Raw genomic sequence first — 16,799 nt, forward strand, 5'->3', positions numbered from 1 at the left:
CCCTACTCTAGAAAACGGTAGTGTAGGAATACGCAATCTTCACACACAATTTCCAGAATTCAACTAAACTGGTCGGATATTCATAAAAAATAACTTGTTAGGTATATAGGAAATGAAACTATTTTTCTGGATTTTGTTAGGTATAGTTTATCTATGATATGTTTATTCAAGTAGAAACTACATCAACTTAATTTTTTTTTGCCTTTTTTGTGTATTACAGGAATGAAATCTTCATCGCAAGAGGAATGGGACAAATTTTGGAAAATTTATACGGAAGAAGACGATCCAGTGGAGTTGAATAGAATGCGATCCGGGCTAGCAGCGCCCCATAACAGTGATATTCTTAAGAAGTATGTAATATTGATTAAGCAGTAGTATATGGCCTTGGGTGTCTTGGCTGTAATTAGGTAAATTACTTGAAAGGCATAGTTGGGGTGAGCTGACACACAGTCACGAGAGTGGAAAATTTAAAAGTAAATGTTCATTGAAAGCATAAGAGGATAATGATTATAAATAAATAACGCACACGCTCATAATTCCGGACTAGGAAAACCCTGTGTCGCGGGTGCCATGGACGCACACATTGAACACCAAAAATTACACCCAAACTCACGAGAGAAATAAATGTAGGTCATACAAATATTTCTCACGGCCCGGGAATCGAACCCGGGACCACAGCGTGGCAGACCACCATGGTAGCCGTTCGGCCGCTGAGGCAGTTAATGTTAATAATGGATGTTAATGTGACCAATCTCGAGCGTGTAATAACGACATCTATAGTTCATTTCACATAGCATGATTCCGGTGACATTTGAGATTTGAAGTTTCTAGAGAAAGAGAAAATCGAATGTAAAAAATTGTTAACGAAATAATTTGTAAGGAAAAGAGAATCGATTTACAGAAAATGGTTTAAAAACAAATAACAAACTAAATAAAAAGGGTCAAATTACAATGTTATTAAGTTATTATAAAACTAAACAATAAATTAAAAAAATCGACAACGAGCAAAACAAAAAGTCAACAACAAAGCTTAAAATCAACTGCAACAACACAAAGTCTAAACAATTATTCGAAAAACATCACGCAAAGTTCAAAACAAAAGAAAACGACCCACTTACGGTGTATGTACTCGTATTGACGCGAGATACACAATAGTCGATTCGATTTATCGATTTTATGGTGTAAATATCTGGAAAATATATTCCGTTTTACGTATCAAGAAAATGAGATGATAAAGATAAAAATAAATTACTATTTATTTTTATTTTTAACATCTCATTTTCTTTCTACTTAATATACATATATTAAGTTACTACTTAATATACATATATATTTTTTCATTACAACTGCAACAAATATTGCTGCATTGAAACAATTAAACTGCTATGGATAGGCGTGTCGCTTACCACTAAGCGAAAGACTTGTTCATCCCGTCACTTGATATCATTAAAAAAACCTTATGCAAGCAATTATTTTTCCAAAGGATTATACACTGATTAGTATACAGTGCGAAAACACGATACCGAAAAATTTTCGCGATAGAAAAAAAAAACACAAACTTCCCAACAAATTTTACAAAAAAGCCACTGTATTCAATAGATACTTTACATATACAATAAAACGATATACGTTTTTCAAATGGCTTTAATTTCGTTTGTAAAAACGTAAAGTCCGTGCCGCTCGACCCGCGCAATAGAACCAATTCTGATTGAGCTGAGGTAGTATCGACTCTCAAATCTCTTGCAGTAAACCACTAAGCAGTGGACTAAAAATATTTTTCTCTTTAGGTACTTATCTTTCGCCTGGGATGAACGTAACGTGCGTTCTCAAGATTATCTGAGCGTTCTTCAGCACATTGCTGACAATCCTTGGGGCACAGAACTGGTCTGGGTAGACTTGCGGAATCGCTGGCCGGAACTCGTGGATCGATTTACAATTAACAGCCGATATTTGGGTAATGCCGTTTATGGCATTACTTCGACATTTAACAGTGTAGCTAAACTTAAGGAGGTAAATATAACCAATTTTGTAACTTTATTTATTTATTTATAGCTTATAATAAGTAAAAATACATAAAACGGTGTCGCATAACCCTAGTAAAGATAAGATCTTGCTTTAAAATTACGCCTATAAAGCCTTGAACATCGCCCTAAAGTTGCCTGCTTCTCAGTATTCTACAGGATATATCAAGGAGAGTATGCAATGGAATTGCATGAAATCATTCTGCCATCCCCTTTCCATCATCGGGGGATGAGACGTATGTTTGGGTTCCAAAACAATTTTACATTTATATGGCGTACTGAACAACTTGGCCCTTTCAAGGCGAGAGCAAACAGGTATTATATAATTGTGCATATTCCATCGTCGATCTTATCGTCACTTTCCATCAGGTGAAATGGAGGTCAAATGCGCACTTATTTTAAACATAAAAAATATCTTTTCCAGTGATGACTTTGAACAATCTGTTATTATTAACTAACACGCGAATTTCATGGACGCGTAATGCATTTAGAGATAATGGGGTGTCAGTGACAAACACTAGATAACGTTATTGTTATCTCTGAACGCATCACGTGTCCGTACCATACTACTCGCAACAATAAAATGTACGAAAAACTTGCCTACACTCGTAAAGCTCAATTTATATTACGGAGACCGGAACGGAAGCGAACCTTTTTAACGATATTGTGCATAGCAGAAGATTTTGGCCGACAATTGACCGTAGAGTTCATTTAGCTATGTACAATATCATTATAAAAATTCGCTTCCATTCCGTTCCGCCGCATTATAAATTAAGCCTTATATTAAGTAATTTCATACTCATGCGAATCCACGATCGGATCAGAACCCTTTTAACAGGAAACCCCTGAACCCTTGTTCACCAAACTGGTTTAAACAATCAATAGGATTTCGTTATTTTCACACAGCCTAACGAAGATATCATAGTACTTGTTGTTTAAAAACAATTATTATATCTTTTCTGCTTTGGTGGGTTTTCTTCTTCAGTCTTTGGTCACCCACTGTTGACTCTACAGTCAACAGTGGGTGACCAAAGACTGAAGAAGACAACATTTACACGCCGTTCTCTCCGATCTCGGGCTATTTGCATCCAGGTTTTCTGGTTACTTTTGACTATATCGTCTGTCCATCTAGCCGTTTGGCGGCCGACGCTTCTGGTATAGTTTCCACTCCAGCACTCTGTTCCACTGGTCATCAGACCCGCCAGTCGCTATTTTCTTAATACATTAATACACTCCACGTCATAACTTAGCTTTAGTGGCTAATGTGCCTTAATACATTACCCTTTTGACCGCCGCCGTGCACGCTTTAAAGCGTCTTACATTAACTTGGCTGATACGCCTTAAAGCGTCAGTTTTCAATTGAAATTAATAAATAAATATTAAGTTTTCCTTGTGTTATTTGTATGTTATAGTTAAGTTTGCATTCATAGTTGCATTGTACGTTCAGTTATGATCGTCTTTGACTTAGAATAATCGAATTAATATGAGCTAGAAATTCATAACATGTCACATCACTGTATAGGCTTGGCGTCTAGGGAACTAATAAAATATAAAAAACTAATTTTTGAAAATGCTTACTGTGAATTATTTTTTACCCAAATTGTTTTTTTTGTCTTAAAATACTACCTAAATAATGTATATTCAATCTCGTCTTGAAAAGGCCCAAGTTATACCGTTCAGAGTACAAATAATCTGCAGACAGAGAATTCCACTTTCTTTCGCCGTATAAATGTAAAACGAAACGCCTCGTGCGAGTCCTTGGAATATCCACAACATGGAGGTGGTATCCCAGTCTAGGCCCCCGATGATGGAAAGGGGAAAGCGCAATTAAATCGTGCATAATCTTAGTACAGGCCCATGCCCAGTGGGATGTAGCGGCTGTTGATAATAACGCTGATGATTCTTTCAGATGGAATCGTTTTTCAAACAATACCCTGAAGCGGGTGCCGGCGAGAACGCACGTCGACAGGCGTTGGAAAATGTACGCAACAACATCGAGTGGGTCACCGCCAATCAACCTGTAGTCGTGGAATGGCTCAAAGCGCATGTCTAGCGAAAATTATATTTTCATACAGCTAGTCATATGATGAATTTTTTTTTTCAATGAAATTACAAAAATGTCTTAAAGGTATAGGAAACTACAGGGACCTAGAGGACCTTAATAGTGGACTAAATAATAATGGAGCTAGTTTACATAGAAACAACATACTATTTTTATAATGTTTTATTTTATTTACTGTCACTGACAACCTCTACATTTAATTGTGCATACGCAAAGATACCATTATATCGTGAAACCTAAAAAAATGTGACTATCGCTGAAGAACTAATTTCTATCAATTTCTAGATAATATATAGTGTTACCGTCCTGTATGCATTTAACCACTCTGCATTTAGTCTTTGTTACAGAAATTAGTAATAAATTGTTTAGAAGGTTGTCGAATAAAAAAGTCAATTTTTAAAAGTAGTATGTAAGGAATAAAAAATACGAATTAAATTGAAAAGGCAATATGCAGTATTTACTTTGCCAAATTGTAAACTAGAAATTGTTTTAAATAAGTATAAATATTTTAATTTTTATACAGTTTTAAAGTGAATTAAAACACAATGAATGATATTTAATTTTTTTCCGTTTAAGGACCTATCTCAAATATTATATGGAACAACTGTTCACTACAGATACCTACTGTGATTTCATATGTATTTTTTTTTTCATTCGTTCTAATTGTTTGCTGCATAAGAAACTGTAAATTGCGTTCATTGTCCATTGTTGTGAAGAAGTGCATAGCAACTATAAGCCATACGTACAATCTAGAAAAATATAAAACAATTCTGTTTACATACGTAACTTATACTCTGTTTATTAAATATTGTATTATGGGTCATAATCATTACTGTATGCATCAACATTGCACAGTGCATCTAAGCAAAGTTTGCAAACGTACATTCGCGCCCTCCTTATCTTACACTAACGTAATCGACATTTTAAGCGAAATTGAGTTATTAACATATTATCTGGAATGGACGAAACGAGATAGTACAACCTTAGATAAGCGGTTTTTTACATCTTATTTAGTTTCAGTTTTTTTGTTAAGCAAAATCAGCTTTTTAAATAAAAAAGAACTTGAGGCGCCATTAACTCGAAAGTTAAGACAGAATTGAGTGATACATTATATCACTGTATGATACACTACTTCAGACAAAAATCACTTTTAAAGAATTAAGTAAATTATTTGTATTTTTCATTTTCAAATATGTCCTCATTTTTACTTTAAAAATATTTTTAATTTTTTGTTCTATACTATATAGTATAGAACATGTATAGAACAATTTCGTTTCAGTACTTTTTTTTTATAATACAAAGTGGTGGTACGAACAAGTCCAGTTATAATCCAAATAGTTCCAGTGCCATTTAGAGCTTTAAATCGCAAAGATCTTGTGGGCACTGCCACTGTGCCCGTCACCCTGAGACGTAAGTTGACAAGTCCCATGTGTCTGTAATTTCGCCAGTACCCTAACCCTTCGAAACCGGAATGCAGTAACGTACTGTGTTATTACTTGGCGGCGGAAATAAGTAAGGTGACATACTACCCTGGACGAACTCTTTCACGAGGTTACTACAAGACAATAATATCGGGTGTAACATTTACATAATGTAGCTTACCTAAATGATTCAATTCAATATATGCCACCGTATGTTATATTTTGTATACTGTTCATTACAAATATACCTTTGCTAACTTTGCCCGATATTGTATGCATACCTATTCGATATTTCCCGGTAAATGTTAAGTCTGTATATGTAACCCAGCAGATTGTATCCGTTAACGTTATGACGTGATATATTACGGTGAACTTAGTGCTCAAATGCATGAAGTTTCAGTTGCTATTAAAAAGTATTATTTATTAGGGAAATTTAGACGTCGAACCTTCCATTTCTTCACGTACCTGTACAAAAGAAGGTAAATCAAGTGAATTGAAAGGTCCTGCATTTAATCGATGCTGTTTGGTGAGGCCAATTGACAGCATACAAATTTCTCGCCGCTCACCCAAACTGAGGCACCAATAAGAAGACGCGAATGGCCCTTCACCCATTCCTGTGTAGCTCTATAAGAGAATATTATTATCACATATATTTCGAAATATTTTACAAACAAATTGTGTCAACGTTTCCACCGTACAGACGGAACGATCGCCTATATACCATATGTTAGGGGATTGTAAAGAGGCAAGTTTACAGAGCAATGTAAATCTGAACTCGATGCTAAACCACCCACATCCACCCACTGCCATTATCTATAATTACGTTGGCAGCGTACTCACGTAACCTTTAGGTTGCGGTTCCACCATAGATGTGGGAGGTAGCGAGGCGGTCCGATGATGTGTAGCGGTGCTGTGAAACGTTGTGATGATTTCCACCAAAGCTGTACGAGATACAGTCAAGAGCACGTCAAGCTTTTCACTTTGTACTTTGGACCGTTCTTATCGTAAGCGGCATAGAGTTGGATTTAAATCTTAAGAATAAAGCTTGACGTGCTCTTGACCATGTATAAGATACATGGCCAAGAAAGCGGTGCGAGGAAGCGTAGCGAAGAGGTGAAACGGTCTATAGCTGAGCGGTTCTAGGATGAGCAGCGGTCTCTTTTCAGCTGTGCGCGGGAGGGGTGAGCGGAGGCGATAGCTCGCTCGCCCGCGTACCTCGCACACATTCCTCGCTCACATCCCTCGCATACACACATCAAAAAAAGTTTGCGATCACTTCGAAAAACTGAAATCTTTTTTGTTACTGTAGATTATATTATGATTTTTTCTTCTTTATAGATTCTTTATTTAAAAATAAATTAGAACATAAAACAATGACCCCGTTCAATTGTTTTTTCATATAAAAAGGCTTTCAGTCCTAGCTTACGCTCATTCAGAAATCTGATTTAGTCAATTATAAGCGATTCAAGATATTTTTCGCGGAAAGTTGTGATTGAAAAAATGCCAAGAGGATTATCAGAGGTTTCACGAGCTAGAATAGTAACTTTGAGGGAAGAAGGATACACCACGAGAGTAATAGCACGCAGACTTGCTATATCCCATTCCTGTGTCGTGGCTACGTTGCAGAGGTATCACGGAATGGGGAATTTAGCTGACCGACCCCGCAGCGGTCGCCCAACTGTTTTGACAGCTGCCCAAAAGCGCTATATTAGATTGCTGGCAGCCCGTGATCCAACAATCAACGCCACTAAAATAAAAGCAGAAGTCAGGGCCGCCTCTGGGCTTGAAGTTAGCACGCAGACCGTTCGCAATTGCTTGCACCAGGCTGGATTACGAGCACGGAGGTCTTGGCGAGCTCCGCTCAATTCCCGGCAACGTCAACAACGAAGATTGCAGTGGGCTAGACTTCGGCAAAATGAAGAAGGTGAGGACGAAAACATTTGGCAAAACTGTCTCTTCGTTGACGAATCCCGAATCAGCACTCATCCAGATAACCGACGTGTCCGTGTCTGGAGAAGACCAGGCGACCGTGAAAGACAAAGAACTGCCACTGGAACAGTTCAGCAAGGCGGAAAATCGGTGTCCTTTTGGGGTGGCATTATGATTGGAGCTAGAACGCCTTTGATCCCGTATCGGGGCTTCATGACAGCAGACATGTACAAAGCAGTTGCTATTGATGATATCGTCAGACCATTCCGAGTAAACCATGGGCACCAATTTATACTGGTCGATGATAATGCGCCCGCACATCGAGCTCAACGAGTCAATGCTGCTCTTCAAGAATACGATATCACACGATTAGACTGGCCTGCCGGCTCGCCCGACTTAAACCCAATAGAGCACGCGTGGGATGCTCTTAAACGAGCAGTAGGGAACCGTGAGCCACGTCCCCAGACAGTTCCAGAGCTCAGGGAAGCCGCTATTGAAGAATGGGATAGGTTACCCCAGAAAATGCTGGATAACTTGATCCTCAGCATGCCCAGGAGGATCTTCGCATGTATTCGAGCCAGGGGAGTAGTTATTTTATATTGAATTCACACCTTTTAATAATAAATTGTTGTTTAAGTTTAAATAAACAGTCTTTTTCTTTCTATGAAATTTCTATCACTATTACATTATGATTAATGGCTCAATTTTTTAAAATAAATAATAAAAAATAGTTTTATATTTTAATTTCAAACAGGGTATTCCTATTTAAAGAAAGCATACAACATAGATTTTTTCTTGATAAAGTTAAATTTACAGAATTATAGGAGCTTATGCTATTGATCGCAAACTTTTTTTGATGTGTGTACATTTCTCGCCTTTTTGTATGTACAAATACTCAACTCCGCTAGCCCTCGTTACACTAGAACTAAGTCCTAATAGGAGAGTAAATCAATCTTTTTGGTGGATTTTTTCCACGCACACCGCCTAACTACCTCGCACACCTCTGGTGGAATCGCAGCCTTAATGTACATGATCTTCAAGGCACCAGCGTCAACTACAACTAAGTGTTGAAATGATCACCTTCACCGAACACGGTCAGATAGAGATATCAAATACTGACCTACATTCTTATTAGGTAGTTAATCAATGAAGGAAATACCTCATTGTACACTGAGTCTCCGAAATGACAGTAGAGGTAGAGTTGTACAACTGTGCCGACCATGTATTGAAGAAGTGACGCAAACTGCATCGCACTCATTTGTTCCTGTAAGTATTTTGCATTGTGATTGGCGACAATGAATAATTTTTTTCAACTTATACAATTGAAAATAAATCATAATAAATATAAAAAATAAATTATCTTACCGAGTTCAATCTCACGGCGATTGAGCATAAAGTTAATGTGGCAATCAGATAATATACTCCCAATATAAATCTCATTAATTCATCTATCTCCTGCATTAATCTGAAATAAAAACTTATATATTGTTATGTCTTAATTAGCTATACTTGATATTTGTTAGGAGCTTATTGTACCTCGTTTGTTTAAAAGTAACTGTTACCCACGATATCGTCTGCAGTCGACATCTCTTTTGTACACAAAATATACAGGGTGCAATCGTTAAGTGTGCTCAAGCGATTATTCCGTAAATTTATGAGATATCAAAAACTTGTACTTTACTTGATGACTTTTTAAAAATTAAACTAGAAATATCTATACCTAATTTCAACGTTAAACGCACCCATAAATTTAATATGACATTCGTAGAGACGCTTGCCCTTAACCTTCAAAACCGGAACGCATTAATGCTCACTGCTTGGCGATAGAATTAGGTTACGACAGACGTACTTTCCTGGACGAACTCTTTTATGGTGGCCTGGTGGTATCCATAACAGTTTCAGTGCCACTCAGAGCTTTAAATCCCAATCTTAGGGGCACTGCCGCCGTCGACCTGAGACATAAGTTGACAATCCTATGTGCTTGTATTTTACCAGCACCCTTACCCTTCAAAATCGGAGAGCAGTGATGCTCACATTACTGCTTGGCGGCAGAAATAGGTAAGGTGGTAGTACTTCCCTGGACGAACTCTTTCACAAGGAGCTCTACTTTTACGACTAAAATGTCACTTACAACTTATAATAGATACTTACTTTACAAGAATAACATGACTGCAATGACATTCAATAATTCTGTAATGTGCTCTAGAATCTCTCGCTGGCGTTAACTGATAGTTTTTGCCTCTGCCACCAATCTTAGCGGTTCGTTCGCGGAGGAGCGCAAACTGGCCACTCAAGAATATCATCAAACCCACACATGTCACGTCGAAAGATAAATGAATCACTAGACAATACACTGCTGCTATTATTTCAAAAACAATCGTTACTATATATCCAACCAGTCCCAAGTTATCCAGAGGCGCCCATCCAGGCAAAACGTGTGGATAACCTTCTATCTCCACATAATTAATTATCCAATACTCATATTCAATAAACGGTGCCAATAAAAAGATCAATAATGTAAAGATGTAGATACTGTTAATGAATGTTAAAGTAGAACGAAATTTAGTATGATAAGGTTCGATATTCCGTTCCACTAAATTGTCTTTGCCTTCAAGTTCGTCTTCAGATTCGTATTCTACATTAGCGTGATGATTTGATGATATATAGTCTTCTAACTCCTGGGCTTGTTTAAAAACTGCAAGCCACTTTTTACTACATTTATGCAGCGAATTTAACTTGAGAACGGCCATACAGCAGAATGTAAAGATACTGAAGCATTGAAAAAGCTTTGCTACGTCATCCATTACCAAGAACAGCGTGATAATTTGCGTCGCTACATTGATGAGGAAACTAATTCTGGCAACCAGAGCCCAATAAGCTTCTTTGGCTTTATGCCCTTGCCACAAACCAGCATTGTAGATGTATGTTCTCAATGTATTTATTATGTTTTTCTTCCTCTTACCGATCTTACCATCAAATGTTTTAGTGGCACTCATTTGTCTTTTTTGAACTAGTTTCCTTTTCACCTGCAAATATAAATCAGGCAATAAATTGTTTCCGTAATATATTATTATTGTTGTCAATTTCCACCCGCTGGCAATGAACAGTTGAGGTTTTATCAGTCGTAGTCAGCAGGCGCCAAAGCATATTCATAAATACTTATAGTTTAAAATACAATATTTCACTTGCTCTCACTGGTCCTTCGATATGTTGCCACGTAACACAAGTACACAAACTTCTAAATTTTGTATTTTTTCCGACTACAACATAAAAACACGCTTTCGCAGCAGTTGCATAATCTTATAAAATGACCATACCGTCGATTCAAATGTCGCATACTTCGCATATTCAAGCAGAATCGCGTGTTTCAGGCGTCTTTTACAAACGAGGTACCATCGCCACCTCAAAGTAATATAGGCCAGCAGATACGCTTTCGTCGCCCATTACACTTGTAAACCTGTCTGCGCAAATTATAAAGAATGATGTCACCTCTTTCAAAACTTTCAAAAAACTAGAGTACTTTCTCTCGTAGGAGATAGCCAAAAGCATGCTCATTGAAATAACCAGGGTTTTTGTCGGGGACTTTTTCAAAAATATGTTTATCTCGCTTTTATTACGTAGAGAGTCTGTCTGACACGTTTTATGTCGGTGGAAAAAGAAATGGCGAAGGAGACTACACAGAGGAATGCCATCCACCTACCACACGAAACCTAAAGCTAATATCGAGGCATCTACTAATATTCAATGATACCTGCCTCATTTTAATGTATATCTACTGCGCGCAGAAAAAATACGTCTACGCGTTACGTCGTTACCGCGAGAGCAAAATTGTTCTAATCGAGAAAAACATCAGGAAAAATTGTCCTCATATAAAATTTAATGAAATTAGAGAGCGCGATCGCAACGCGCAGCCTTTCTTAGGCGCGTTTTACGGTAACGAACAAAATCTGAGCGCGCGCACCTCTACTAGTACTATATTATTATAAAGGCGTTAATGATTTTCTGCGCTGCTTCCAAAAAATTCATAGCCCTATAAATAACACATAAAACGCATTAAAGCCCAAATATTCATTTCCTGATGCTGCTCTCGAGATAACCGAGATAACATAATAAGTACATGGAAGACAATATCACGAAATTTAATGATGTTGACAAGGTGTCGATGGTGCTATTTGACGTATTTTACGAAACATCTAGTGTGGGCTTATGATCGCTTATGATCATGATTACCAAATCGCTCATTTAGTGCTAAACTGACGCAATTGTATTTCTTGTAATGTTACAGGAAATAGATTTTAAGTTGAATACATTTTTTATTTTATTTCAAATTTATAACATGTAAAAAAACTTTGTGTATTTTTACAATATGCATTATATTAAAAATTACTGCTGATTTTTCTTCAAACGTAATAGTAGTTTATGTGACTGTTATATAATGAAAGGCAATAAAATACGAGTGAGGGTTTATGACACGAGCCGACAGGCAAGTTTCATAAAAACATCTCACGAGTGTTTTAATGTCTAATCATGTACAGTTACATAGGTACACTGCTTTATCTACACACATATTATAAGTAAGCTCTCCGTGATGTGTTCAGGAACCGCATGTTACGACTGGCGAAATGGCGGCAAATAATAGTAGATTGTACAATAAGTGCACAAAACGCGTCATTTTACCCGAGACGAGTATGTCCACCGGAGCCGCAAGCGAGAGTGGATACTTAAGTCGAGGGTAAAATGGGTTTTATGAACGAGTTATACATTCTACTTTTCACTTCGATTGCGAGGAAATTAAATAATATAATAATAAAATATTGCTGTAATACAAATAAATGATTATTTAATTAAAATTGAATGTAAAATTACGACAATTAGATATATTTAATGTCATGGTTTTTTTATTTTATGCACTAGAGCATAAAGTCCTATTTTATGCATTATAAGTACATACGAACTTTAAGAGCATGAGAAGCTTAGACTATTTTTATTTTTTTCCATCCCTTAAGATGACAAGTGAAAAAACTTTTCTCACGCATGTCACAAAAACGTACTTTTTATTTTTAATTCATAGACAAACCAGAACTGGCCCCAACTATCATATCGTTCGATATCAAGTAACGTGTGAAATTGTCAAAATTGTTTGCTAATGACATTTTATTTCGAATAAAACTTCATCTCGACTGATATTAGAATTGAGGTCCAATCAAATTGTATTTTTTTCAGAGATGTTCGAAATTTGATGATATAACATCAAATTCGATGATAATATGAAGCAATATAAACATTTTCACAGATAAGAAATTTGTTCTAACCAAACAGTTCACCTTTATGCTGGTCGTAATTTGCTGTTTTTGAGATTATTATATACATTATAGAGAGTTTATGATATGTGTGTAGAGAAACACTTTTTATATTACAGATGTATTAACATACTTAATTAAATTTTGGCAAAATTACAGTTAGGTGACGTCAATGTTGCACTAAATGAGTGAAATGTGTCCTACGAACACTATACACTAAGTCTATACCTAAATATGTAGTTGTGAGCAAATCACTTCGCTCAATGGCGCAAACCCATAAACACGTGAGCGCTAACGCAATCCTAGAAACGAGGAATCCAATTCCGGTGTCGTCGCAAATTCCACTGATAAGCTCACAAAACGAATCGTTTCGTAGTTTGTCATAAAAGCCTAGGAATTATTTGCTATCGCCGTGAATAGCAACTGCATTCTTATCCAGGATTTATAGTGCAATGGCTTGATCTGATGGTGCACTCCCATCTATGAGGCGCCATGTAAAATACCTACAATTACAACAACAATTAGACTAGGTTGGTCACTGGGTTATGTATCCTTCCTTTTGATAGCCAATTGAGACGGAACGCGATGAAGCATCTCTACCGGGCTTAAAGACAACTGTAATTTAGCACACTGTTGAGTTTAGTCAGGGCTCGCGTTGTTTTAGCCGGCACGATATATAAGAACGATATATGCAGATAGGGGCATAGAAGTGGATGCTTACTGCGCCAAAGAAATGTAAACATAGGGTTTCTACTGGTTTTTAGCAGTGAATCGACAAGAAGAAGAAATTCGGACCTGTGCGAGGTTTTTTACGGCATCAAGTGACGGCATGAACAAGTCAAGTGCCTTGTGGTAAGCGACACGCCTATTCTTGAAAGTTGCAACGCCACTCAGAGCTTTATATCGAAAAAACCTGAGGGGCATTGCCAGGGCGCCCGTTAGACATAAGACGTCGAGTCCAATGTGCCTGTAATTTCTCCAACACTCGTACCCTTCAAGACCAGAATGCAGTAATGCTCACATTACTGCTTGGCGGCAGGAATGACTCTACGGTCGGTACTATAAAAAAAGATGTGTGGAGGACTAGTTATTCGCATCCTTCATCTAGAAATAGTGACTACTGTCCCTAGTGCCTCCGCTATTAAAGTCTAAGAAGACTGAAATTACGAGACGAAGTTGCCCATGTAAAATTTATTGTGATACCCGAAGTGGGTGTAGATACGCCATTATGTAAGCCGTTTTTTGAGAGTGGGCGCTGAAAGAAGAGGTGTTCCACACTCTTTTCGGTATTGTGTGACTGACTGTGCAGGCATTGCTATTTCGTAAAAATATCTTAATATACGTTTCCGATACTTAAGTTCTAGTAACTCTTTTATTTCCGATTTATAAAGAGTGGAAAACATTTAAAATGAAGAGATAAGTAATGTTGATACTTAATAATATGTCTTACTTTTTCTGTTAGTTTGCTTTTAAGCACTTAGTTTGTAAATGTATATCCTTACAGAGTTATGAGACAACTAAAGAACGTTTATTAATTAAATTGGTCTAATAGGTCTATATTGACGTAATCAATCGTTTGCCGCTTAGCGTTTACTTACAGGGTGTAAGAAAAGTACGACTGGAATGTCATGATCATAGACCACATAAATACTAGTAATAGACTGGTTAGTGGACGGGGTCCGCGTTACCTAGCTTATCACCAGACGGGCATATGAGTGTCAACAGCGCGTCAGTCGTCGTTCAAATGTGATACATGATTATTTTGTGAAAATAATGGAAATATGTCGAATTGTGCCATTATATCATGTAGCGTAAGAAGCCAAAGATTAATAAATACTCCGGGAGTGATTTCCTTCCATCGGTAAGTACTAAAACTCTGTATTTTCTATATTTTGAACAACACAATACTATAATTTCGTAACAAAACTATTTTCTTGCAACTCGGTAATAACAATATACATTGGTTGCTAGCCATCGCCGCCGTCAAAAGAACAATTCGAAAGACGCTCAATGAATTGCTTGCACTAGTATCGTATTACACTTGTTACTGGGTTCGCGTGTTGTAGTCAAATTATCGATACGTAGAAACTCTGTATTTAGAAACTCGGTTTTGGTTTAGTTAATTTTTTTTTTATTATAACGGTACCAATGTGTAAACATAAATTGTTTACAGGTATTTAAAAGCTAACAATTTTGATTACTTAAATGTTTGGTCCAAACACTCGCAATAGCTTTTTTAAAATTTTTAATTTAATTAAAAACGATGTATAAATGGAAAAAAGGCAGTATAGATAGAAGAGGTACAGTGTCGATAATTTTACAATGCATTTAAGTTCGTGGAGTATCAAATGAAGACTTTATGAGATTGGAGATTTTCTTTCCCTTATCTACATGATTCCTATCTCCCTACTTGCTAATTATACGTCACCTTCGTCCGCTTGATTTCTTAGTTTTATCACAGGCATGATTTACATTTGCAGTTTTTGTATTGATTTTTTTAGTTTCCCGCCGGATCCTTTAAAAAGGAGAAATGGGCTGAAGCAACAGGCAGTAAAAGCTGGGTACCTACTAAATGTAGCACCATTTGCTATAAGCATTATATGAATAACAACCGAAAAAATCATTAAGAAATAAATCATTTGGTTAATCAGGTAATATATGACACGAAACTCAGAATCGCATTCACAAATTATAGACTAAATCTAAATGTGAAAACATTTCTGAAGCATTGTCAGTTATTTTTCGTCAAGTTTTCAGGAAACAAATGATTCGCTTCTACGCCTTCGGAAATAAGTATCTTCATTTTCTTGACAAGCTCGTCAACGCTGTAGGTGTAGTAATGATCAGTCAGTTCAGAAAGAGGTAATTGTTGAACAAATATATCATATTTCAAGGAGAATAATTTATGATGGCTGTATTTTAATATTTCAACCCTTCCAGTGATCGGATTGGCTTGAAATCTAGTAGGTTAATGAAAGCACAATGACAGTATAATAAATCATTAATACAGTGATTGTAGCATGTAGCTACGTATAGGTACGCACACGCCTGCGTAGATTATATCGATTAATATTTGCGTGTATTAAAACCTTATGCGTATTTGGTAACAAATGTGTGCGTGTGTAAGTCAGCTACGCTAGTTCTTGAAGAAATTGCTTTAAAAACGTTCCCATATACTCCGTAGTTAACTCGTAAGTTTAAAGTATAAAACGATGCGTTGTTAATGCCTAGTTATTCCGCTAGTTATGAAACATAATGTCGATATCAATTATATGTCACATCCCTATCTGTGCATTGTCAACTTTTTGCTTTTGTTTCAAAAAGTTTGTGTTCATAGGATTTTTAGCTTTTATGTAACTAGTAATAATAAAACCTTATTAGACCCAAATAAGTTTTTAACAATTAATTTTTTTAACAATTTTTTTTATTATTATCTATTTTCGTTTGATAATTTTTAACCAATCAAAATTATGTTATCTTAGTACTAATGTAAGATTTTATAAGAAGGCGTTACGGCAAAAAAGCAATTAAAACCCATTTCGTTCGGCGTTCCATACACACGCTGTGTTTCAACTGATGTGCGACACAACACATAAATATCACAGATTAATAAGCAACAGAGTGTTCTGACTACACAATGATGAGTAGGGATAATAGGAATAAAATAGTTACTATGGTTAGCATCATTAACTTACAAATAAATGGACGACGGGTCTAATACAAAAACCACGAAAAAAATTTCCCAAGTCAACCTATTTAAACGAGTGACATTTCAAGGAATATGAAAAAGCTAAAACGTTGAATTTAAATTGTAATGTCATCGCAATACTGTCTAATTTTGCTTGCTTCGCTGTCAGTCGAACAAACGAAGACTAGAGCGTGAATGACGCTCTGTATACGATTTTAACGCCCTATAAGTTCGGACACTTTTAGCGCGGACCCGACGTCCATATAATTGTAAGTCAATGGTTAGCATACAATAATTTAAAAAAATATAAAAAAGACTATACTGCATGGTTTAAAGATCTTTACCTTTCCGCAAGGAAAAGTACATAACATCAATAAT

The 16,799-nt window shown here is 36.5% G+C and overlaps 2 protein-coding genes across 2 annotated transcripts in view; one reads left to right on the forward strand and one right to left on the reverse strand.

The window, feature by feature from the left end:
* Positions 1-4,516, forward strand: part of LOC113227116 (glutamyl aminopeptidase-like) — a 40,731-nt gene extending 36,215 nt beyond the window's left edge. The window contains exons 9-11 of the mRNA XM_026459993.1: positions 175-350; positions 1,788-2,010; positions 3,931-4,516. Of these exons, the coding sequence (XP_026315778.1) occupies positions 175-350; positions 1,788-2,010; positions 3,931-4,074 (543 nt within the window). The 3' untranslated portion in view covers positions 4,075-4,516. The remainder of the gene's footprint in view (positions 1-174; positions 351-1,787; positions 2,011-3,930) is intronic.
* Positions 4,517-4,778: 262 nt separating this feature from the next.
* LOC113227118 lies at positions 4,779-10,429 on the reverse strand. Its single transcript, XM_026459996.1, has 5 exons — positions 9,585-10,429; positions 8,799-8,898; positions 8,593-8,697; positions 5,970-6,128; positions 4,779-4,832 (listed from the first exon to the last, which is right to left on the reverse strand). The coding sequence occupies exons 1-5, from the start codon at positions 10,427-10,429 to the stop codon at positions 4,779-4,781; spliced, it is 1,263 nt and encodes a 420-aa protein (XP_026315781.1).
* Between the last annotated feature and the right edge of the window lie 6,370 nt (positions 10,430-16,799).

The sequence above is a fragment of the Hyposmocoma kahamanoa genome, unplaced genomic scaffold, assembly GCF_003589595.1.
Source record: "Hyposmocoma kahamanoa isolate Upper Pololo Valley unplaced genomic scaffold, ASM358959v1 202, whole genome shotgun sequence".
Lineage (NCBI taxonomy): Eukaryota > Metazoa > Arthropoda > Insecta > Lepidoptera > Cosmopterigidae > Hyposmocoma > Hyposmocoma kahamanoa.

Excerpts from the sequence above, each read along its gene's own strand:
- LOC113227118 (XM_026459996.1), bottom strand. The coding sequence starts at position 10,429 with ATGAGTGCCACTAAAACATTTGATGGTAAGATCGGTAAGAGGAAGAAA. Across the intron at positions 8,698-8,798 it reads TCGCCGTGAGATTGAACTCG|GAACAAATGAGTGCGATGCA; the intron begins GTAAGATAATTT and ends AAATACTTACAG. Across the intron at positions 6,129-8,592 it reads GAGACTCAGTGTACAATGAG|AGCTACACAGGAATGGGTGA; the intron begins GTATTTCCTTCA and ends ATTCTCTTATAG.